The sequence below is a fragment of the Asparagus officinalis genome, chromosome 7, assembly GCF_001876935.1.
Source record: "Asparagus officinalis chromosome 7, Aspof.V1, whole genome shotgun sequence".
Classification (NCBI taxonomy): Eukaryota; Viridiplantae; Streptophyta; class Magnoliopsida; order Asparagales; family Asparagaceae; genus Asparagus; species Asparagus officinalis.
Window position 1 is genome coordinate 58,365,959 of NC_033800.1, and position 26,249 is coordinate 58,392,207.

General features: G+C 37.3%; 1 protein-coding gene across 1 annotated transcript; it reads left to right on the forward strand.

Annotated features, from left to right (window-relative positions):
* On the forward strand, positions 239-6,682 carry LOC109847194 (peptidyl-prolyl cis-trans isomerase CYP22; the record flags this gene model as incomplete). Its single annotated transcript, XM_020416438.1, has 7 exons — positions 239-429; positions 1,892-1,915; positions 2,474-2,561; positions 3,014-3,106; positions 5,752-5,784; positions 6,127-6,183; positions 6,390-6,682. Coding segments are annotated over 7 exons (597 nt in total), but the record flags the coding sequence as incomplete, so codon positions are not given.

Genomic DNA, 26,249 nt, shown 5'->3' on the forward strand with positions numbered 1-26,249 from the left:
TGCATTATGGGACAGTGAGCTGATACCTAATCTGTCCCATGTAGGGTCCCATTTTCCCTATGGCATTTTCCATTTCAAAGAATTAGGTCGGTTGGATTGCTTAATCTAAAATTTAAATGGTCTGTTTAATTGGGCCTTCATGCTGCCACGGTAAGTATTCGATAAGTAGTCCTCAGCTCGGAAAGAGCGCTCACTGCCCGAAAGAGAAAAAGAGAAAAATAAAAGCCCATGACTACCAACAACTACTCACGGCGGCGGCCGACTGGCGGCGGGTGCAGCAGCGGCGGCGGCGGGGAGTGGCCATCTCCGGCCACCGAACCCTAAGAACCCGATCGTGTTCTTCGACGTCACCATCGGCACGATCCCCGCTGGCAGGATCAAGATGGAGCTTTTCGCCGACATCGTCCCTAAAACCGCCGAAAACTTCAGGCAACCCTCTGTCTTTAATTTATCTGTTTTGTTTCTCTGAACAAAGTTCAAGAAAATGGGATGGCAAAATGAACTCTTGCTTAGTTCTATGAGGTTTGGTACCAAAACCCTAGTTGAAATTAGTGTATCAAGTAGTTAGGGCATTGAATTCGTAAAATCTTGGAGTTCACAATTTATGATGGACACTTTTCATTATGAAATTGATATAGAATATACCACAGGGAGGAGAGATGAATTCCATTGAAAAATGTTGTTAAAACTCATTAGGTTAGTGAATTCATGCAATCGGGTGTAATTGTTTAGAGATAAACCTTATCATTTATATATTAGAGTTTGTCATAAGTTTCGAAGTTTATCTTGGACTTTGGAGTCTATGAAGCACCGCACAGAGGCTTTGTTATGAAGTTTTTGTTCATTATGTATCTTGCCACGACATTGCTATCATCTGTGTAATATTTTATTGGCTTACTTGTAGATACATCATACATTGTTGGCGTCTCTTATACACCCTAAATTATTTTATTAGAACTTATAACCTCTGACCTCAAACAACATTATTTCCTCATTTGGTTCAAATGGCACATGAGAATCGCGTGGAGATAATTACTTTTTTCCTTCAGTTTACATGAAGAAATACAAACCTGCAACAGAGTCTATGCCATTGCTTCTCAAGTATTATGAGTTTAGCCTTACCTGCCTTCTAGTCACTATCTAACACGTAATGCTTATATTGAACAGACGCGAAGTGAATGGAGGGGCGAGGGGAGGTGTCGCAAATGTTTGACAAAGCAAAAGTTCTCCGTTAGGATTTCCCTATGTTACCTGGGTGCTTCTAATGTGGAGCCGTACCCCTACCTATACCCGACACTTCTTAGACATTACTTAAATATATACATCTATTTATTCAAACTTGTACTCGATATACAATGCATGTTTGATTTAAAACACTCATCATACACTTCTTAGATATATACTCTACACTTCACATCCATTTTTATAACTTGTTGGACAAGGATCAAGTTCGTTTTAGCCGTATGAGCTACGTTTAGAAGGGTTGTTTACATATATAGCTCAGAACTATGATTATATCCCATGAGTTTTAGCAGTGGCCTTGTACCCTATCTTTTACAAATTTTCCGTGTCCCGTAACCGTACCCGCATTTGTACCCGTATCCGTACCCATGAAACTTAGGGATTTCCTATCTTTGCCCATGTTCATGATTTCTTTGAACCAGAAGAGCCTGCCCCTGGGCAAACTGAAATATGAGAAATTTGTTTTCTCCAATATTTTACATGCTTTTTTGTTCAATAATTCATATAAGATTTATTTTTTTGAACTATCTTCATGCCTTCTTTTTTCACACTTTGGAGAAATTGATTATTGTTGTCTATTGTGCATATGAGATTTAGCTTTTATTTGCTCTTTCATCTGATTGTAAATAAATTCTCCTTAATATTGCAGGCAGTTCTGCACTGGGGAACACAGGTATGCTGAGGTCATCAACTGCGGGAGATCCTGAGTTGGCGGTTCTTTTTTTTTCACAAGATATTACCCTTCAGAAACTTTTGATTGTCCTATAGAATTTTTTAAAATGAATTTAAATTAGATTATTTTTTTTCTCCCTTGTGATGATTAAAGGTCGTCTTTAAGGGAAAGACTATAATAAAGTGTTGTAAAAAAAACTTTTGGGACTTAGGTGCACTGATATTGATGACAGATGCGTCATCCTTCTCATGCATGTTGTTAAGGCTTTTGTTGATGGATATATTCACCTTCATCCAATGACCTTTTCTGTGTATTGACGCCTTTGAATCTCTTACAGCCAAGGAATTTGAATCTTTTCCTATTTTCCCTTCATTCTATCTCCTTCCCAGTATATAGTTATTTTCTAAAAGAGCTTATTATTATTATTGATCTTCCCTTTTTCTGCAATTCTCAGTGAGTGTAAAATTATTTTACAGGTCATCTTTCCAGCTGATACCTTACGGTTTATTCTTCATTGTTATTATAAATTGCTTTTGACCAAATGGAGATCATGTGCAGAAAAAATGGGTTACCCCTTGGTTATAAAGGATGTCAGTTTCATCGAGTTATTAAGGATTTTATGATTCAAGCTGGTGATTTTTTGAAGGTAATCATTTTTTGCTCTCTTTTCTGAACGCTAATGTAAACTTGTTGATTGTAATTTTATGTGTTTGTATTATAGTTTTATATCAAGATATCATTATCAGTCCCATTTATGCTTGAGGATCTTGTTATTCAGCCATGAGCTATATTGGCTGCAGTCAGTGAGGTTCTTGATGAACTTGAAATAGATGTATGGAAAATTAATTGGTGTCATGCATGTGAAATCGCTATAAAAATCTTTTTTATGTCACCTGAAGTTTATATACATAACATTTATGGCTTCTTCTCTGATGCGATTGTGGCAACAAATGGTTCGCTTTTGCTTGGAATAAGCAACTCCTTTAGTGAATAACATGGTAACTGTTGTCTTGTTGCGGTAGTTATTCCGATATTTACCATCCACATCGCTAGTCAAATTCAGATTATAAATTTAGCAATAAATATTTTCTTTTGCAGGGGGATGGTAGTGGATGTATGTGCATTTATGGGAGTAAGTTTGAGGATGAAAATTTCATTGCAAAACATACAGGTCCAGGTCTCCTGTCTATGGTATGTCATTTTTTTTAATGATATATATATATATAACTCTGTATTATTCAATTAACTTAAACTTTTGATTAGTTTCTTTATATCTTTCACAGAGAGAGTAGAGAGAAGAGAGTATTATTTAATTTGGGGGTATTTCATAATGTCATATGAGAGGATTCTTCTCAGTATACAATGATGTGACAAATCTCCACCAAAGTGTATTTTATGAGGCATTCTCTCTGCTACTTATTCACTTGCGTGAAGATTGTGCCACAGTCATTGCTATCTGAGGGAATCCTGCTCAATAAATGACATAATGATACCCATTTAATGCTCATATATAGTATATATTTATATATATAATATATATATATATATATATGAAAACATATTGGGTATGCTTGGTACCAAACACAAATTTTGTGCTTGGTAGTGAGGTGACACAATTCCCTCCACTCATTTAAATGGAGAGCACATTCACAATGGTTGAGGAGTGCATGAGGATATGCAACAATTTGAATGAGTGAAGGGATTATGTCACCTCACTACAAACACAACTTTTTGTGCTTGTACCAAACATACTCATTTCTCTCTCTTCTCTCTCTCTCTCTCTCTCTCTCTCTATACTATATTATATATTATATATATATATATATATATATATATTATATTATATAATATATATATATATATATATATATATATATATAAGATTAATGGATATCATATGTCATATGAGAGGATTCCTCATATACAATGATGTGGCACAATCTCCACCAAGTGAATAAATAGGAGAGAGAATGCTCATAAATACCAGCTGGTGGAGATTGTGCCACTCATTGTATATGAGAGAATCCTCTCATATGAATATGATACCCATTAATCTACCTCTCTCTCTCTCTCTCTATATATATATATATATATAGATGAAAAATATGGTATGCGTTGTACTAAACACAAATTTTGTGCTGGTAGTGAGTGCACAATTCCCACTCATTTAAATGGGGGACAATTCACATGGGTTGAGGAGTGCATGAGATACAACAATTGATGAGTGAAGGGGATTATGTCACCTCACTACAAACACAACTTTTTGTGCTTGGTACAAACATACTCATTTCTTCTCTCCCCTCTCTCTCTTCTATATATACTATATATATATATATATATCATATATATATATTATTATATATATATATAATATATATATATATATGAGATTAATGAGTATCCTTGTCATAGGAGGAGATTTCTCTCCTTGTCGCCTATGTGGCACAATTCCCACCATCCTCATAAAGTAGGCACAAATCCCCACCAACGCACTCTCTCTCTCCTACTTTATGAGGATGGTGGGGATTGTGTCACATAGACGTCAAGGAGGAAATCCCCTCCTATGACAAGGATACACATATGTATATATAACTCTGTATTATTCAATTAACTTAAACTTTTGATTAGTTTCTTTATATCTTTCATTTATGTTATCTCTCCCTTTCCTTTTGCCCCTTGAATTAAAGGGCTTGATGGAAGAATCTCTATGTACTAAAACTGTGATGAACAGCTGCTAGCAATCCATATGAAACGAAGCTTGTCTTCTTGTCTTTCTCTTTTTTCTTTTTTCTTTTTCTTTTTTTCATGTGGAGAGAGTGAGAAAGAATTTGTGGCAACTATGACCATGGCTTTTGGCTTCCTCCACTGTCTGTTTGGGTATATATGGGTGGTGGGTGGGTGGGTGTGAGACTGACTGTATGTGGGTGGTGCATAAAAACAGTTAGGAACGCGATAATGCAAGATTCAAGGTTCTTTGTCAAGCGGGGGGGAAATCTCAGGCTTTTTTATTTTGTTTTGTTTTTTTGCAGTCCAGAACCAGGAAAAGGAGGAGAAAGAAAGATAACAAGAAGAGTTGAATACAGGCATAAACTTTTAAATTGACTTCAATCCATTTAAGATTTCAAGGACTGAATAGAACTCCTAGGATTAGCCTTGTTTTAAGGTTTTACATGTCAAAAATAGAAAGTAACTGCTAAATTTAATTCGAACACTATCCTAGCAATTTTAAAAATTCTAACTGTAATTACAGCCAAATCTATTCCAATACATAAGAAATCAAACTAGTTCAATGTCCTAAGGTAAGTAAGATGTGTGTGGACTTCGGAGGGGACCTAGATTAACGAGGTCAATATGGAAACCTAAGAAATCAAGGAAAAATTTTGACGTTGTGTTGCAGTGTTGAAGGGTGTTACTCTGTCACCTTATAAATTTGACATTTGGTGAAAGGATTTGGATGTCACTCAATTAACTGGGGCCCTAATTTAAAAATGATGGAACCAAAAGGGTCTTTTGCAGGAGGATATGAAATCTTGAATATGTCATATATAATAGTGGAAGGGCAGAGCCACCAGTTTCCTCCTTGGGGAAAATAGGAATTTTCGTCATTTTTCCCCTCTCTTCTGAGATATCATTCTGGATAGGGAAAAGGGAAGTACCTTTTCTACTTTAATATATTATTGTTGTTCCAGTGCGGTTAACCTCTTGAATGTTTTTTCTTGGCATGAGTTGTAGTGTTTATCTCATTTGTTTCCCATTTGTACTTGTTTGTTTGGGGACATGTCCTGTACATTCTCACTTTCCTAAGCTTTTGTTACTTTATCTCTTATATTCTGCAGGCAAATAGTGGTCCAGGCACGAATGGTTGTCAGGTAATTTTGGCTCTTGCTCGTTTCTTCTTATTTATATATCACAAGTATTAGATTCACAACCATTAGCTGAAAGAAAGTGGGTAGACCGACAACCAATACGGGGGCCAAGAACTGGAATCTTCAAAGAAATGGAAGATCTATATTGAGTTTCGACTTAGTATTTTCTGTCAAGGCACTATGCTAGTTGCTTCCTAGATCTTTATATAGAAAGTAGTGAACCTATCTGTTTCAAGCATTTCCCTTCAGTTCCACGATAATTATTAGACATTTAGTGCCTTCAATTCTTGGGATTTTTTTTTAACCTCATTATGAGCTAAGTTTTCTTTTATGTTTCTCCTGCAGTTCTTCATCACATGTGCAAAGTGTGATTGGTTAGACAATAAGCATGTAGTGTTTGGGGTAAGCTTGGAAGCTTTTATTTCACATTTTTTCCGGATATTTATTACTTCATAGATGATATATTGAATCTTGGCTGTCTTCTGGATGAAGATGATGTATATCCAACATAATTTCGTCGATTTATTGTTTGTTGTAGTCAAATGATATTGCTTAGTTGCTTGCTTGTGATAATTTTCTCATCGATCTCTGCATTTGTCTTGTTGCAGAGAGTCCTTGGAGATGGCCTTCTGGTTGTTCGGAAGATTGAGAATGTTGCAACTGGACCGAACAATCATCCTAAACTCCCGTGTGTTATTGCTGAATGTGGTGAAATGTAAAAGAATTTTTGTTGAACTCGAAGATGCTAATATCTAACATTGGATTGCAGTGATGACTATAATGTAATAATATGGATTAGCATGAATCTGTTCATCTGGTGTTGTGCTCAGCGATGGTGAATTTTTTTAAGAGGGGAGTTGATTGTAAGGGCTAGAAGCGCCCAACATAAACTCATTGAATATTGATACCAGGCTTAGAATCTAACTATTACTGATGTGTATATATAATATATATGATATATTATATATATACTATATATACATATTATATAGGAGTAGTACATATAGAGAGACGAGAGGAGGAGAGATGAGAGAGATTAGAGGGGATTTCCCTGCCTCGACTCCATATGGCACATCCTCACCACAGCAAATTTGCTTTCCTACTTTATTCCACATGATGGGGAATTTGTGGTCACATAGGAGTTAATGAGGAAATTCGCCTCCTTGACAATGATATCCATTAATCTATATATATATATATATAGATATATATATAATTATATATATATATATATATATATTATATATATATATATATATAAATATATATATATATATATAGAGAGAGAGAGAGAGAGAGAGAGAGAGAGTGAGGTTCTAATAAAAACCTCCTTAGCCTAAAAACTAAAAACCTATGTGGGTCATTGGATCTATCTCATCCAATGGTTGAGATTAGAGCTTATACTGTAGTGAATCTAGATTCAGTTATGGCAATAAATGTCATTATTAAAGAGTGCAATAAATTTGTCTGCTACTAGAGAGTGCAATAAATGTCATTATTATTCAAAAAACAAACACCTCACATAACTGAATTTGGATTCACTGCAATAAATGATATTATTTTTTAAAAAATAAATACCTCACATAACTGAATCTGGATTCACTGCAGTGAATCGAGATTCACTCATACGTGTCTTCGTTTTTTCGACTGAAAATTCTCACCCTAATATGAGTGAATCTTGTGTCACTGGAGTGAATCGAGATTTACTGGAGTGAATTTAGATTCACTGCAGTGAATCCAGATTCAGTTATGTGAGGTGAAACTGGATTCGTTGGAGTGTTTGTTTTTTGAAAAATAATGATATTTATTACAGTGAATCCAGATTCAGTTATGTGAGGTGTTTGTTTTTTGAAGAATAATGACATTTATTGCACTCTTTAATGGCAGACAAATTTATTGCACTTTTTAATAATGGTATTTATTGTCATAACTGAATCTGGATTCACTGCAGTATAAGCTCTAATCTCAACCATTGGATGAGATAAATCCAATGACCCACATAGGTTTTTAGTTTTTAGGCTAAGAAGGTTTTTATTAGAACCTCACCATATATATATATATATATTATCCTTTATGTGTGACCTAGCCCCATTGACTTTGGTCATGTGCTTAGGCCCATTGAGCCATGCTCTAACGTGAAAAAGTCTACTTACAACTGACATCTCAATAGAGAGAGCAACATCTATTTTTTTTATGCCCCAATCTACTCTCAGCCTTAACCTCTCACATCTCTTTATTTTTTTCTCATTAACCCATCAATACTTCTTTCCTCCTCGTCCTTCTCAACCCATTAATAATTTTTCTCATAAAACCATGAATAATTTCTCTTCCTTTACCTCAACCATTTTCTTTTTCATCACCATCTCCTCCATTACATCCCTATTCTCTTTTCTTATCATTTCTCAATTATTATATTTTTACCGCTACACTTCTTCTTTATCATTTTTATTCTTTCCTCAACTCTCCTTTTTCTTTCTTCCCCACAACCGTTATTACATCGCTAAAATATCGTCTCTTTTGGCTAAAATGATTATCTCCTGAAATCACACTAAAGTTAACACTTAATATTTAAAATTAACTTTCAAGTTTTACATTTAACATCTAACTTTAAAGTCATCTTATGATGTCTAAATTTGACAAGGCACGTCTAAAGTTAACAGCTAATAATTAAAGTTAACATATAAGGTTTTTAGCTTAACGTGCGATAAACTTAATACCTAATAATTTCAAAGCTTTAATATTAATTTCTTAAGTTAGATGTAACTTTATAACTCAAATGTTAACTTTAGACATTACACGTTAACTTTAATCATTAGATGTTAACTTTAACTGTTAATTGTCAATTTCGATGTGACTTTATGAGACATATATTTTTAGCCTAAAAACGATCTTTGGATAATATAGTCATAGTTGTGATCGAGAAGATGAAGATGGAGATAAAGGAGGAGGAGAGGGGATGATGGAAATAGAATGGAAGAGGATGGGGATAAGAGGGGAGAAAAGTGAAGGTAGGATAGAGAAAGAAGAAAAAGGAGGAAGGAGTGGGGGAAAGAGAAAGATTAAAAAGGAGGAAGGAGAAGGCCGGAGGAAGAGGGACGATAATAGAGTTGAACTGTAGGAGAGATGAGTGAGGAGAATGAAGTAGGAGAAAGGAGGGCGGAGGGAGAATGATGGGTAAAGAAAAGAAGAGAACATAGATAGAGTTGAGGAAAAGGAAGAAGGGTGGAGGCGATATTGAGAGGAGGAAGAAAGTGAGAAAAAAATAGAGTACAAGAAGAAGAGGAGATTAAGAAGCTAATAAAATGTATTTTAGAAATAAGAGATAAATGTGAATTGAGAAGGGCTTTTTCACGTAAAAAGTTATGTCAAAGGCGCTAATTTTTCCTTCTTATTGTTTGCGGTTATACTCCTACTCTATTAAATATAGGACAAAATGTTTAAAAGAGCCCTAATTTCAAACTGATTCCCCAAAAACGACCCCTTTCAAGTTTATTTGTCAAAACCGACCTTGGTTTCAGCCTCAGGGCTGAAACTAGATCGGCTTTGGTGAAAAAAGTTCTCAAACTTCACGAGACTTTAATTCCTGTGAAGTTTAGCAGTCATTTTGTTAAGCTGCTAAACTTCACAGGACTTGAAGTCCCGTGATGTTTCAAAGTTTAAAAAACTTCACGGGACTTCAAGTTTCGTGAAGTTTTGTTTTAGTGCTGAAACTTCACGGGACTTGAGTCCTGTGAAGTTTCAGGCTCATTTTTTAGAGAATCACGGCTCTGGAAAATGAGAACTGCAACTTCACGAGACTTGAAGTCTCGTGAAGCTGCAGGTTTTAAAAAACATGCACAGCAGGCTGTGCATGTTTTTTATATACGCAACGTAATCAGGAAAGCTACACATATAACCCAAAATATACATGAAATTTTCACCATGAATCAATCGATTTACATGAATCAAACAATATATACTGAATCAAACAAGAATCACGAAAATACACCTGTGAATAATAATCGATGTCATATACACTAAATTACAACAATATTCTTAAAATTCAGCCATGAATTAAACACGAATCAAACAATACTCACGAAGATCACATATATAAACAATAATTGATCCACAAAATAATAGTATTTGAAAAATCATAAAAGTTGCAAATTTTAACAAAATAAGATCACATACAACCCAAAATTCCTCCTCTCCTTCCTCTCCCTCTCTTCCACCTTCCCCTCGCTCTTCCCTGCCTCATGCGTTCCTGTTGATGAGCCTCGATTATCTGAGTATTTGGTTGTGTATGAGGCTGAGAAGTACCGGCTCCATCATCATGCGAAGTGTCGGCTCCATCGTCATCGTCACGTGGCCTACGTCATCGCGTGTATATTTGCCCAAATGATCAAGACCTATCCTCACGGCCTGCAAACTCGTTGACATGAGTCTTATGAAATACTTGTGCTATTATCTACTTGATCCTGTTGAAGACCCCTAACGCCGCCGGATCCTGAATCTCAGGCATGTGCTCATAATCTCATCTTCAATGTTATCAAAAGCACGAACCTGCGAGTTAAACAATATATACACAATTTAGCAAATAACATCTTAATAAAAAATTACAGTTATAATTTAGCTTAGAAACTTACATAATCTCTCTCGATCATCCCACTTGGGATGTAACTATCTGTCGGTGGGCGTGGCAAGTGTCCAGCTGATGGTTGTGGGTCACGCGTGATCCATCTATGTGTGACATCCCAATACCAACGCATATACGCGGTATAGTCAATAGCTATGTCTCTCGTATCTTGTATGAAATCCTACCTGTGAATCCACCTGTCTATGTAGGCCGCCCGGAGTACGGTGTGACGCCCTTGTTTTCACACATGGCTGCAGTCCGAGGTGAACCCAGAGATGTCAAAGTTGGTATCAGAGCTTTAAAACGAATATATATAGTTAGGGTAACAACTAGGTTCGGATACAATGCAAATCCAACCCGAAAACTGAAACCTGGCACGTCCAGGAATTCCCGATAGTCGACTACTAAGAAATACACGGGTTTTTGAAATCTGTACATAGTATTTTGGCGATAACATTCTCATCCGACCTCATAATGAGGTGATTAAAGATTTGTTGGAAAGCTGTTGAAAATACCTACAACTTTGGTCTTTTGAGTTTTCCCAGATTCTAAGTGCATCATTGTGTAAAATTTATAAACTCTTAACTGGTCATTTTTCCCAGATTTTTCTCGTGCATGTTTTGTGCATTTGCACTCATATATTCATATATGTATCGAATTGATCTCAAATCAATTCCTAGCATACTCAAATATCAATAAACATTATTTATCACAATATAACATGTTCATTATTATATCTCACAACATTCAAAATTACGGGGTTTTACATTCTTCCCCCCTTAAAAGAATTTCGTCCCCGAAATTCCGCATTCGTATCTTAGAGATTAATAATGCCAGAAAAGCATGTTGAGGGAATAATCTAGACAAGGAAACCCTCACATACACATCTCGCATCATTAGTCTCCAGATATGAACATAGCAATATCTACATTTAACAATCTAAGATGCCAATATTTCCACTTAACCCCTAACTAAACGGAACTAGTACGTCGGGTGAAAAATCTAAACAAGGAACCCCCCATATATATACCATGTGTTCCAAATGATTAGAAGTTAAGTGTCAATACCTCCATTCTAGCGTTAAATGTAAATATAATCATACAAATAATCACATACATAAATCAATCCACCTTCTCAATAGGTGTAGGTAGTCGCGATGCATAACATCTTTGCGCTCCCGAGAATCATCCTCAATGTCTATACTTAACAGTCTAAAATGCAAATACCCCCACTTAACCCCTAACTAAATGGAACAAGTACATCGAGCGAAAAATCCAAACAAGGAACCCCTCATATATATACCATATGTTCCGAGTACTTAGGAGTTAAGTGTTAATACCATCATTTTAGCGTTAAGTATAAACATTACCATACAGGTAACCATAAATCATAAACAAGTCATACTAAATTTAATTTACCTGCTCAAACAGGTGTGGGTAGTCGCGACGGGGTTTTACATACGGCCCAGTCCATACGATGCGATGTAGGTCATCGCCTACGATTGATCTGCTCAACAGGATCCGGCACATGCTGAGAGAGCAGAAATTTCCTTAGCACACAGTTGGAGACATGCATCTCCACAATCTCCCAACAGATCAATGGAACTCTGGCTCTCCACAAGCCGAGACTATCTCGACAGATAGGTTCAAGAGTATGCATATTGAGTGTCGGCGGTGAATAGGGTGTCCACTTGAACTGAAATAAGATAAAACATTTATCGGTATCAACAAACAAAACAATAATATTCATAACGACTTGATTTGTACTTAGCGTACCGCATGTTATACCTATTTAGCATAAAGAATATATGAGTACAATTTAATATGAATAAAATTGTGTGGACAATTATACATGTATGCCAAATGAAACTAGCCCTGTAGGTCACGGTGCACAAGCAAAGTAGGTCGTCCAATATGAATGCGCTCACATGACCAAATCTATATCAATGTGTAGCATTCCTTAAATTCTTTATTCTGCATCAAGGATACCCTACCCAATTCTCTATATAAGTATGCCAACACCGCACTGCCCCATGATAGTGCGCCGCATACACCAAAATCCTCTAGCAGTGGCAGATAAGTATGCCAACACCGCACTGCCCCATGATAGTGCGCCGCATACACCAAAATCCTCTAGCAGTGGCAGTCATCATGCATGTACAAGAGTCTTGCTCGCATCAGGAAATAGCATGCACCATATCATGTGCAATATATACGCACAAGCATGATACTGAAGCGTCTCAATGGAAGCATCAGCTGGTATATCTCCCTGAAATGTCGTACGAAGCCATGATAGCTTCATTGCACCACTCCTCAAGTCAGGAACCTGACCAAGCAGCCTAGCACATACTTCAGCCCAATTATGGTCATCGGTGCTCGTAATTGTCGGGCCATTGATGCGGAGCCTAAGTATGACGGCTACGCCCTGTAATGTGATAGTACACTCCCCTATATGCATGTGGAAGGTGTTGGACTCTGGCCTCCACCTCTTAATAAGTGCATTGATAAGCGGCCAATCAAGCCTAATATATCACACTACCGAATACTCCCGGAACCCGGCTTGAGCTATCAACTTTGGTACTCTCTCACTGTGGATGACCAAAGTCGAATGACTCTGTGAATGATCGACCATGGTAATGTCTGGTACGGGCTGCACATTAAACAAAATTGATTAAGTATATTAAGAAAATTTAAATTTAGTACCAAATATAAGGAATAATTTTATATATACAAAAAATATTTTACCCGTCCCGAGCCAATAAGATCTGAACAATGACTCGCCTGGAGGTACAAAACGTCGCCATGTATCGGTTCCGGATTCATAATGGATATAACTACGTATTACAACAAACAAATGTGCAATGTGAACCAGGATTAATTAGAAATCAAACAATAAAATTATATCCCAAATATACTATAAAACGTTACATATTACAAATACGGATGTCACATGTGAACAAACATTAACATTAAAAATCAACGCCTAATCCTACCTGGATGTAAAACCCCGTAAATTTGAATACTTTATGATAAATAATGATAAATATGTTATATAGTGAAAAATAATATATTTTTATGTTTGAGTATGATAAGAATTGATTTGAGATTAATCCAATGTATATTTATGAAAATATGATTGCAAATGCACAAAACATGCACAAAGGCCAAAAGAGTGAAAATCTGGGAATAATGACCAGTTATGAAATTCTATATTTTTCATACCGATGCAGTCGGAATCTAGAAACGTATAAAAGACCAAAGTTGTAGATATCTTCAACATATTTCCAACAAATCTTAGATCACCTCATTCCGAGGTCGGATGAGAAAGTTATAGTCAAAATATCGAAGGTTATTTTTCTAGTCAGACTAGGTTTCCTGGTTCGGGTCAAACAGGTTTGTTTCTGGTTTGCCTCTATAAATATCTGTGTTTTTTATAAAAATTTCTTTCTTTTATCATATTTATGAACCCTAGTAGTCATCTTCTCCCCTCAAAAACCCTAGATCTTTTTCTTATGAGTTTGGAGAGCTTTGTGAAGCAAAACACCGACACGAGGGCGAGATCATCGACATGTGGCGAGGGGAACGGGTTGTTTATGCTTGGGGATTGCTTGCTTTGTTTCAAAGGCTTGCACATGATATTAAGGCAAGATCACTTACATTCAAACTCATCCCCATGGTTAAATAACTAGTTTAGAAGTTTAAGTTGTGTTTACATGCTTAGATCTTAATCTAATGTGAAAATGAATAGATTTTAAACAAATGTTAGATCTACATATTTTTCTTGATGTTTATAATAGAAACATGATCATGATCATTAGGATTCTTCAAAATTTTATTTTAAACTTGTTAATCATGTTCTAATCATATTTAACCCTAATTTGACATTAATTGAGTTTACATGTGGATTAAAGATGAGAAAACCCTAGGTTTGTGATACCTGAGTATTAAAAATATGATTTAATGAATATATATCTTTTCTAAGTTATTTGGCAATCATGCTTATGTTTAATATGTTAAAAGTTCATGCTTTAGATTAAAGAATTTGGTTAATTAGGTTGAAAAACCCTAATTAGATTAACACAAGAGTTTGATTTATGTCGAGATAATTTTAGTAAGTGATTATCAAAGTTTAAGTGTTGTTATATATTTTATATATGTTTTAGTATGTTTTAAACATGATTGAAGGTTTAAATATGATTTCTTGTGCAAATAATCATGCATGTTATGTTCTGCAGAAAAACTGTTGCACATATATATTGTTTAACTAGAAAATTAAAATAACAAATGAAATCTAAATTGAACCAAACTAATGCCAATTGAAAGATATGTGAATCTAGATTTCAAAACAGAAAATCTTTCCTAAAGATAGTTTTTTAAAAGAAATATATGCTCAATTTACTGATGATACGTTCTGTAGAAAAACTGTTGCACATATATAACGTTTAACTGGAAATTAGAGATATCATATGAACTCCAAACTGAACCAAACCAGTGCCAAATGATACCTATGTGAATTTAGTTTCCAAAAAAAACTATTCTTAAAAAGAGTTTGTCTAGAGAATGATATGCTCAATTGACTAACGATATGTTCTGCAGAAAACTGTAAATGTGCTGATTTGAAATAATTGATATGTAACGTGAAAGTTTCTTGAGTTTCGCTCTTGTTTGTAATTTTCGAGAGAGTTTTTCGATCTTGTACTATTATATTACAATGATTAAATATTTTTTAACACCTGAGATGATGGTGAACACCAGTTATGGACATGCACACCGAGATATGTGTACATACACTTAGTTTATGTTATGTTAACACGCACTGTTGAGATTTCTGATATACGTTGAGTTGATGAAAGTGTAATAACATATAATAAAGTATTGTTCATCAATTATGGATGCTCGGTGTGGATGTTTTCCCACAATGAGACCGCAGCTGTACCACACTAGGAGTATTGGATGTTTCATGTAATGAGACCGCGGCTGTACCAATACTCGAAGATGAACGGGGTTTTTTTGGATTTGGATAATATATTTATACTCTGATGTACGATCATTTGGATGCATCATCCGAAAATAAAGAGATAAAACCTATTTCCGTAGAACGATTGAGTAAGAGTATTACAAAAGTATCGTCATTTCATGTATCCGAAGTAGGGAGACAAAACCTATTTCTGCAGAGCGATTGAGTAAGGATATTATAAGAGTATCGTTATAGCACAAGGAGATACACACATATATGTATTATCAGTTGTAGTTTACTCCCATGTTAGATTACCCATGAGTAGGGTACATTCTTTTGTTTGTGGCATACATGATATGGCCTATGATGATTTTTGAGTTGAACGATATTCTCTTATTATTGCGCCAACTACTTGAGAAGTAGTTCGAGATTGTGACATTGGTTCTATATGGTTTAGGCTTAGAGTATTTCTTTTGAGTATTATTTTTATTCATAGAGTTGGAATTAGTATTTAGGGATCTATAATTTGAGACATATGGTATATATATGAGGGTTTCCTTGTTTGGATTATTTCGCTCGACGTACTGAGACATATGGTATATATATGAGGGTTTCCTTGTTTGGATTATTTCGCTCGACGTACTACGTCTCGTCTTGTAGGTGTCTCTTGTTTGGATTATTTCGCTCGACGTACTACGTCTCGTCTTGTAGGTGTCTAAATATTAACTCTATTAGGTACGGGGGAAATAATATATATAGATTATGCTTAATAGACAGAGTCTCCATTTCATCTAGCAACCCTTCCCCTGGGGGCGGATGGAGGTGATCTTGTTGTAGCGCTCTGACGTTCTTGTTGTTGTTTTTTTTATTTAAATTATATCTTTCAGGTAGATCAGAGTTTTGAAGAGCCGCAGGATGACGGAGTTCTAGCATAGTCGCCGTCGCATAGTTTTAGCAGTTGAAGCTCTACAATATAGTTATGTTCATTGTTCAGATTTTAGAGTTGTATTCATTTTGTAGAGGTTGAGTGTCTTAGTGAGATTTTATTTGACTCATTGTGTTGAGATGTGTTTCAGACTCAGAGATATTTTCATTTTATTTCAGTTGGGCTCATTTGTTGATATACTTCTTCTGTGCATATCTGATTTTGTACTACTTCTATTATTTGCATGTTTTGTACCTTCACCTATTTGTTGTTTCCACTAGAGAGATAGTGACTATGATGGTGAAACATATCGTAACATGATGTTTGGTGCTTGGTAGGTTTGACAATCCGTGTTTCACCTTGGACTGCAGCCTTATATGAACCCTAGGGCGTCACACTGGACAACTGCTTTTGTTATGGCCTGGTTGATCGCATCTACTACATGTATTTTTCCTCCTAATTCCTTCTCGATCGTGATCCTTGGAATTTCTAATTTCGTACAGAATGAGGGCGCCCAACCGATCTTTTATACAAAAGAGGTAATATCTGTGGCCCGTCTTGTGTCTAATATCGACTATCATATGGTGGATGAAAATACTCGTTGTATGTTTGTTGATAATTGTAAGTTGAATACCAATTTGCGATGAATTCATAATGTGAAATCCTTGCACCACCCTGTAAATCAGAGCAAGTTGCGACAACATGTGAACAAGGAATCAATTGTAGTTGTGGTACATTGCAAGTGCACGTACATGTGTGATCCACTAGCATATTGACTTTGTACGAGCAACTTTCTCTATGTGATATTCCCTTAATGACCTCCCATTCATTAAAACTGTATCTTACGACATGAAATGATCAAGCGGAGACAATCTGAGCTGCTAACATTACTTCAACCTTCGGCGTGAGCTCTGAGAGGATATTTGCACCAAGTTCTCGACGTCGGAGAAAGAAATTATTAAGTCTGTAAATGTTTTAGCAACTAGTGATTGTATTCGCATATCGTGTGCTTCCCTAAGCACACCATTAAAACTCTTAGAAGTGTTCGTAGTCATCATACAAAACCGTTTCTCACCATCTTCATATAAAGCCCACTTATCAACATTGTGTGGTCTCAAACTAGTTTCGATCCATTCATGTGCAGCTCGTGAAATGAACTTAATCCTCTCTCGTATTTGATCATAAAATAATTTTTCTGTTGCATAGCTGGTGTTTGTTGGAAAATTTGTAAGAAGAAAATTGAAAGAATTGAATTTGATTTATTCCCTCTAACTGTTTAGAAAAAGAATGTTTACAACTCTCTCGATCTCTAAATGATTACAATTTGAATTTCTAATTACAAAAGAGAAGAGAATCAATATAAATTCTCCCCTTTATTTAATTATGGGTTCTTTACAGCAGCGATGGAGTGTCTCCCTCGAATGCTCACGTCGAGTTTACTCTCCGTTGACGATCTGAACGTCTCCCTTTACTGGAACGATTAACTTGCGTGACAAGTATGAAAAAGAACTCTTAACGAGTTTATGAACTCAGAACGAGTTTAAACTCTATGAAAAGAGTTATTTGAACCGAGAATTTGGTTAATAGCCAAATATTAAAACTCTCTGTTGCTGGGTGATGCTCTAAGATCTGATCTCCTTGTTGCAAAGATCTGATCTTCAGAAGATAATAATTCCCCCAAAATCGAATTCAATTTGCCGAAGTATGATCTCCTGAATGATCCGATCCAAAAGCCGAACTCTGAACCTCCTTTCGGTTGAGTTTGTTGAGGTTTTTATAGGAAGATAAGGGGTGTAACTAACCCCTTAATCCGCTCCTAAGTGGGTGAGATTCCCTTAGATCGTGGGAAAATGGTTCAGAAACCGTTCAGCTCATGTTTGAACAAATCAAACTAAAGTGGGCGTTCTGGGTTTTAACTCTGTATCTTAGGCTTGATACGCAGAGTTGGGTGTCTGTTGAAAATTGAAAACACAGGGGCCGCCTATGTTTTAAAAATTGAACGCAGAGATGAACTTTGTGTTTAGAAGTGGTTGTTGAATTTTAACCTCTTCTATTGGAGCGTTTGCAAAGACCGTTGTTCTGTAATCTTCGCTTTAGCTATTTGGGATGTGAGAGTCGTCAGATTATAACTCTCACGGTTGATTGTGAAGGTTATTGAATCAGAGCTTTCATTTTATTGACGTGAAAATTGTCTGATTGTAACTTTTATTGTCGAGATGTTGATTGAAGTTAGATAGGTATCAACTATCTGTTGTGATTTTTAGACAACCTACAGAACCCCCTACAAAGTTTTCGAAAGTTCGCGGTTGACAGGGATAAATTTTCAGAATACTTTGGATCCCAAAGTTTGTTGAATTATTGTTCACTCCGTCTGATTCGAAGACATTATGAACCTGGTTGTCAGAATGTTGTAATTCTGCTTCCTTAAACCAAACAAGATAACTTTTGTGCCTTGATGACAATGACCTTAGTTAAACAAGCTAAAGCTCAAGTTATAGTTGCATGGCTGATTGTTCACTTCGTCTATTTCGGAGGCATTATGAACTTGGTAGTAGAAATTTGTTGTACATCGCAATTCTGCTTCCTATATTGGTGATTCTTTGCAATCTCTTTTGGTAACGGTTAACCTCATACTCCTGATGAACATGTAGAAGTAGTCAAGGTAATCCTGATCACCTTAAACCAAACAAGATAACTTTTGTATCTTGATTACAATGAACTTAGTCAAACAAGCTAAAGTCTAAGTCATCATCGTTAGATCCATTAGTAGAATTGATTTTTTCCTCTTCTTAGGTAGCAAGAATAACAGCATTCTCAGCCGATGCACCATGGGTGATAGCAACAACGGATCTGCTTGGATCCTTGAGATACTCCTTCAACTTGCATGAAGGTGTATTCAGTGTCGACGACAACATCAAGGACATTCTTATAGGCATTAGTGAACATGTGAGACGTCACTGCAAGAGTTGGGTAAAAGAGAGCCAAGGATAGCAAAGCAACCATAGAAACACCAGCTGTCAACGAGGTCTTATTTAATGAGGTTAAGCACCTTTGGGCTTTGTTAATCTTGGTTGGAATATTAAGTCATTTGGAAGGAAGAGTTGCGCTATGGATCGAGCTCAATAGTATCAGCATTATTGATTATAACTTGTCTGTACTCATCCAAGAGGCTGCTTAGCTTCTTATCAAAGGCTAGTTTCTTCTCGGCTTTTGTCACCTTGATGGCTATTGTTAGCTTCTTTCTAATTATTTGAAGCTGTATGACAGCCTTGATCGACGAAATGTTTGTATTATGGCGTTGAAACGCACGAGTAAATCCTATGTTTGAGTTTTGGGACGCTGAGGTGAACTTTGTGTCAGAAGTTCAACCAACTCCAACACGGACGCAGAGGTCACGTTTAGGTGGGATTCTTATCTAGAATCTCGTTCTAATTTGACATCTCACAGTTGTCTATAAATAGACCATTGTGGTCAAATCAAGAGTCATTCGACTCTTCTCTGTTCTTCCCTGACCATTTAACGAACAACTCTTTGTTTTAAACTTCGGTGAATCCTGTTCATCTTCTCCGATCGTCCTCATCAATGGCACCCAGGAAGAAGACCGTCTCCCAACCCAGGTCTGCTATCGCCGCGGCTCAGAGTTCGTTGTCGGCTTCGGCTACCGGCGAATTGCTGCGGCTCAGGCAGGCGTGCCGCCACCATAGTTCCCATTCATCGGTGGTAAGTGTAACCTTTGTGGCTGTAAAATTTGATTTGACAAGTTCTGAACTTGGAATAATGAGGAAACTTGTTTTAATGGCATAACGCAGAGTTGGGACTCTGCTGTTTGGAATTTGAAGCGTGGAGATTCGACCTCTGCGCTCAGATTTTACAATGCAGGGTTTGGACTATGCGTTTAACTTTTACAACGTAGGGTCTGACCTCTGCATTTAATTATTTTAATGTAGAGTTTGGAGTCTGTGTTTAACCTTTACAACGCAGGGTCTGACCTCTGCGTTTGAGAGTTTTAACACAGGGTTTGGACTTTGTGTTTAACTTTTACAACACAGGGTTTAACCTCTGCGTTTGAGTGTTTTAACGTAGGGTTTGGACTCTGCATTTAACTTTTACAACGCAGGGTCTGACCTTTGTGTTTGAATGTTTTAACGTAGGGTTTGGACTCTGCGTTTAACTTTTACAATGCAGGGTCTGACCTCTGCGTTTGAATGTTTTAACGCAGGGATTGACCTATGCATTTGAATGTTTTAACGTAGGGCCTGACCTATACGTTTAAATGTTTTAACACAGTGCCTGACGTCTGCATTTGAATGTTCTAACAAGGGGTCCGCCTTTTGCAATTGGGTTAAGACTTTTGTTGTTTCATCTTCGCGCTAACTGATTGCTCCTCTTTTGCAGTGCCTTGTGCTAATGAACCCCTCACTTTTTGCCATTACTTTGGTCATAAAGGTGGTGTAGACTTAAATATGCAATTCAATCTGCGTCAAGAACTTCCAATGTTTTAAGATGTTGACAGGGAACGTGCCACTTTGATGACCCAAGCTAGTCCGTCCGTACTCTAGATTTTGGTTACAGATGCCAAGTTTGAAACGGAGTCTCGTACAAAATTCGTCAAGTCGGCCTTTCTATTTGGAGATAATGTTGTCTTTCAGAATGAAATCTCATATGGTGGGGATTACAAATGGTTAAGGTAGATAGGAGATTGTCACTTCTTCCTTCCTGATATGCAGAGGATGTTCCCTATCTCATATTACCTATGTGTCTCCGTCTCCAGAGATATGAATTGGGATCTTGTCAGAGAACAAGATGGAGTAGCAATTGGGGCCCTGACTTTTACTGGCGTGCACACCATAGGCTACAACCGACATGTGTCATCTTTAGAGCCATGCTTATTCTCAAGAAGATACCCTATGGGGGAAAAAGCTAGTCCAGCCAACACCTTCATACGGAGATTTTTGGCTGTGAAAGGAGATTTCTCTTCTTCAGTGTTTAGAACTCCCGGATGGGTACATTCTACCAGAGTAGGGTGGTGGACGAGAATGACAGAATTTTTATTAAAAGAGTTAGAGGGACCGTTAGCTCGATCTAGGCTTGGCTGCCCTATCATAGCTACCTGATATGGTATTGATCACAACCATTACAATTTTTATGTTATCCTGGAGAGATACAACCCAGAGATGTGTACATTCTTTACTCCAGTTAGGGAATTATGGTTTGCTATCCATGAAACATTTGACTTTTCTGGCATTCCCTTTGGAGATTTACCTTATGAGGAGTTTATCCCAGGGTCGAGTGAGCTTAGGATTCTGAAGGAAACTAACCCTAAGATCTACGACACCCTATGGGAGGTGATGTGTCATTTTCAAATTTGTACCCAACTGATGGAGACACGAGGAGGTGGCATAAAGCAGCTGTCTTGGGCCGAATATCTCATCCAGAATTTATCTCACAAAGTTACTACTGTGTCTCATTGAGATGTGAACACCCCTGAGACTATTCATGCTTTGATCAATAACGCGACAACTCATTATGTCAATGAGGGAGGAGAAGACGGCTTCCCTACTCAGACTGAGTTCGAAAGCTTCCATCACCAAGCTGCCACTCCCCTTTCTGACATGGCTTTGTTGGCGGGGTTTCTCGTGTTATGGCTAAAATGATGCGTCATTCCCACCAGACTGATAGATACCGTGATAGCAGAAGTAGTCTATCCGGCTGTTCTCTTGGCCCATGGGAGGCCTATGAATTTACTTTCAGCTATGGTGTGCTATTTGCAGCATGGTCTAAGGGAACTGTGCCTCGAATTCATTCAGGTGAAAGGGGTAGGCTCCGGAGAGAAGGAAAGTTTGATAACTCCTAATCCTCAAGTATCATTGCCATATACCTATCTGATGGCATGGTTCATATCTCATTGTCCTCACTTAATGAGTGCATCATCTTCCTTAGGTGATGTATTCGTTCCCTTCATACAGAGGTTAGAAAAAGCTACTTGGGAAGGAACATATGTAGTAAAGGTTCGTCAAATCTTATCGAGAGATCTCAACTATCATATATTCCACTGCTTCTCGGACTTTGAAGGTGGGGGATATGGATAGGTGTTTCAAGACGTAGCTGGCTCGAACGGTTTCACTCGATTGGATGGAGGAGTCTTCCACTGGTTACTCAACATCAGACCAGGTTATCTCCTTTTCAGACAGAGTGAGAAGTGTATAATTGAGCCGTACCAACCGTATATGTTCACTCGATAGTTTGGGTACGACCAATTATACATTGGGAATCCACAGGGTCAGTTTGAGGCCATCAGTAATCTATATGAAGGAGCTCGGGCTTGGTACTATTCTATAACAGGCTGCACTGGGGCTACATTCATATTACCTCACAAGACATCCAACTCCTTCACCTCCATGGCTTTCTGCAATTGGTATCACACAGCTTCTAAGATGCCTGATTACAAGCTAAATTTATCCGGCTTACAGGAAATTAGAATAATGTATTTATCTAGAAAAGGATCCTGAGTATCTCGTCTGAAAGGAATCAACGAGTTCTTATCTTATGAGGATGAAGCTGAAGAAGAAGAGGGAGACCAGGGACTGGAGAGCGCTCATGAAGAAGGGCTTCGGGCTATCGAAACTCCGAGAACAATGACAGCTAGAAAAAGGGCTCTTACTGAGGAGGAAGCGGGTCAGTATGAGAAACATGCCCGTAGAAAATTGTAAGTGGATTCTCCTCCGCAGAAATTATTGGCGGATGCTTTCAAGTCCGCTGAGAGAGGAATGACAGGAATCTGCCACTGCAAGTCTTCCCACTCGCACTGGACTCCGTTCCATGGGTCCTGCTTTATCAAGTAGATTTTCTTCCTATCACCCCTTGGATGAGGAAGAGGGCGAGGGTGAGTCGTTTGCTAGGGATGCAGATTTTTTCCCCATAATAGACCATGTTGCTTCAATAGCTTCAGGTCAAACTTCAAGTGACATTCCTTCGACCACAGAAGCAATACCTACAACAATTCAATCTGGAGGGGTTAGGCCTCATGTAGATGAACCTATAGTGGCTGAGCCTGAAATACTAGCCAGAAATCAATCTCTCACTACTTTAGTGTTAATGCTACCTAGAGGGGATACAGTTTCTAGCCCGACAACAGGCATACTGACTAAGCCAACTACATTTACAAGTTCCCCTGGACTTTTTGCTGTAGATGATGAGGAGGAAGTGAATTATGGTACCTCTTCACACAGCAACAGTGCTGATGAGGGTATGATGATATTGGTCACGACGACGATAGTCTCGGTGATTAGGATATCCCACCATCGTTATCTTCTGACAAAGCATCAGCCTATATCCCTCCTTCTCCCGTTGATAAGTGTTGTCCACTCTGAACTTCCTGGTATTTTATTTTTTGTATACTAACTGCTTTCTTGTGCAGGATCCCCGGTTCATGAGGCTACTGACATGACTCTGCCTCCTGAACAACAACAAGCAATAATAACTTCCCTCTCGGAGCAAGCACCGATAATGAAAACTCTTTCATCAGAGCAGCAGACGTTGATAACTCTTCCACCAGAGTAGGCACAGATGGTGGAAAATCCTTTGCAAGAGAAATCTCATCCGTTAACGATTTCTCTCAAACCTGCAGAGACTAAGAGTGTGCTAAGCTCAGCCTAAGCCGGGGTGCTCATGGCTCTCCCTTCAAGCCCTTCACAATTGGATGTTGTAATGCCTTCTCCGGCTTCTTCACCATCATCACCAACCATTTTCACATCGAGATTTACAACTTCGGGAGCTCCAGCGATGTCCTCCATTGATTCTCTAAGTTCAGTGGTCATTCCATCCATGCTTAAAATTCTTATGAGGCAGTTGGAGAATATGATGAAGATGACAATTGAAGAAGTCACTGTTGGACGAGCTTCGTTTAATTCTTTTAAGCCGATATTCTTGAACTGCCTGAGCAATATAAGATATGTGGACAACGCTCAATGGTTTCATCACCGCTCAGATAGTATCTCTCTATTAGAAGAGGACTTGAAGGCTTTGGAGGAACTGCAATGTGCTGATCTTGCTACTCAGATTACGTCAACCTTTACTGATTTCCAGGCCGAAGCATCACGTAAGTATAAAGTCCTTCAAAAGAGCTTAGCCAAAAGAAAGCTTGAGACTGCACTTTTGCAGGGCCAATGAGTTTAGAGGCAAGAAGCGGTGATTGCTTCCAATAATGCCATACAGACGTCTCGAGCAGAGATTGATCGATTAGAGGTGGAGTTGGCCCGAAACAAGGCTGAGCTTGGTTGCGAAGAAGAAATCCTAAAAAGGCACACTGTTGAAAGTGTAAGCACTTATTCCACTTATCTCTCATCGGTCCAAGCTCTTGAGCTTGCCAAAAAGGAAGCTGTCATGACAATGCCGGACAAGAATGAACTTAGGAAGAAAGCTGAAATAACGGTACAAGCCGCTCATGAGGAAAAGTTTTCTACTATTAAGTCCCGGTTAGCGTCTTTTAACGATAGGCTTTGGGGTTTAATTCTGTATTGCCCCTTTGGTTAAGAACAAAATTTTGTATCACTTCTTAATGTTTTTGAATAAAAAGTGATATCATTCTAGTTTTCCACTGTTTCTTATGTGTCATATTTTGACCCAAAAACAATGAAAATAATTGAAAATTGCCAAAGGTGTAATTTTAACTTAGCATAAATTCCTTCACAAAATGAGATTTAATACTCATCTGTATTATTATTTATGATAATTTTAGAAAATTTCAATCTGCTAGAGGGTGATTGCCTCCCCGACTTGATGTTCTGATCAAAAATCATCAAACTCTTGGAGTTGATTGTCATTCTTTTGAAAAGAACTAACAAGCATGTTTCTTCCTATGCTGTGTTTTCACTTGAAACGCTGAGAGAAACTTATAAGTGCCAGAGGTGTAATATTAACGTGGCGTAAATTTTTACTCAGAGTGAAATTTAGAAATTTTCTTTTCTTTGTCACCCTTTGGGATAATTCTAGAAAAGTTTTAATCCGCTGGAGATTTTATGAACATTTGTTACTCATATGCAAAAGAATAATAATTTGAAAAGGGATTTTAACTGTAAATGTATAACATCAATTTGTGGACTTATTACCCTATTGAAAAGAGTTGATAAATTGCTTTTGTCAGATGTATGATGTTAACGTGACAGTAATTTGTGCGATCAAGGCAACTTTGAGGACCTATCGCTCTATTGGGAAGAGTTGATATGTTGATTTTGTAAGAGGTATTATGTTAACGTGACAAGAATTTGTACTTGTAATTTGAATAAGATTTTGAAGACTTAGCGTCTTGCTGGGGAAGATTACGATTTGAGCAGTTTTGAGGACCTATAATCCTATTGACAAGAATTGATAAGTTGATTGTCAAAGGTATGATATTAACATGATAGGAAAATATTACGATCGGGGCAACTTTGAGGACTTATCATCCTATTGAAGAGGATTTATAAGTAGATTTTACCAGAGGTGTGATATTAATGTGACAGGAAAATGTTTGTGTGACTCGAACACAATTTTTGGGGGACTTAGCGTCTCGCTGGGGAGAATTGCTAAGTGATTTATCATTCGAGGTGATGAATTTTTAGTTCTTGTGATTTGAACAATATTTGGAAATTTATCACTCTGCTGAAGAGAGTTGATAGGTTGGTTATTTATTACTCTGCTGAGGAGAGTTAATAAATTGATTATTGGTGGAGTGATTTTGAGAACTTATCATTCTATTGATGAGAATCGACAAGTTGATCTTGACATAGGAATTTCGACTCTGTGGGAATGATGGTCGTAAGAAATGTAGTGTTAACTTGACGACAATAAAGAATCCTATACCCTACATCAGCTTAAACTCTACTGAGGACAAACAGATGTTTCAACATCACTCCATTAGAAGAATTCTTGAACGCAAGACTGGACTCTTTGTTTAGAACAATTGGAACGCAGAAATGACCTCTGTGTTTG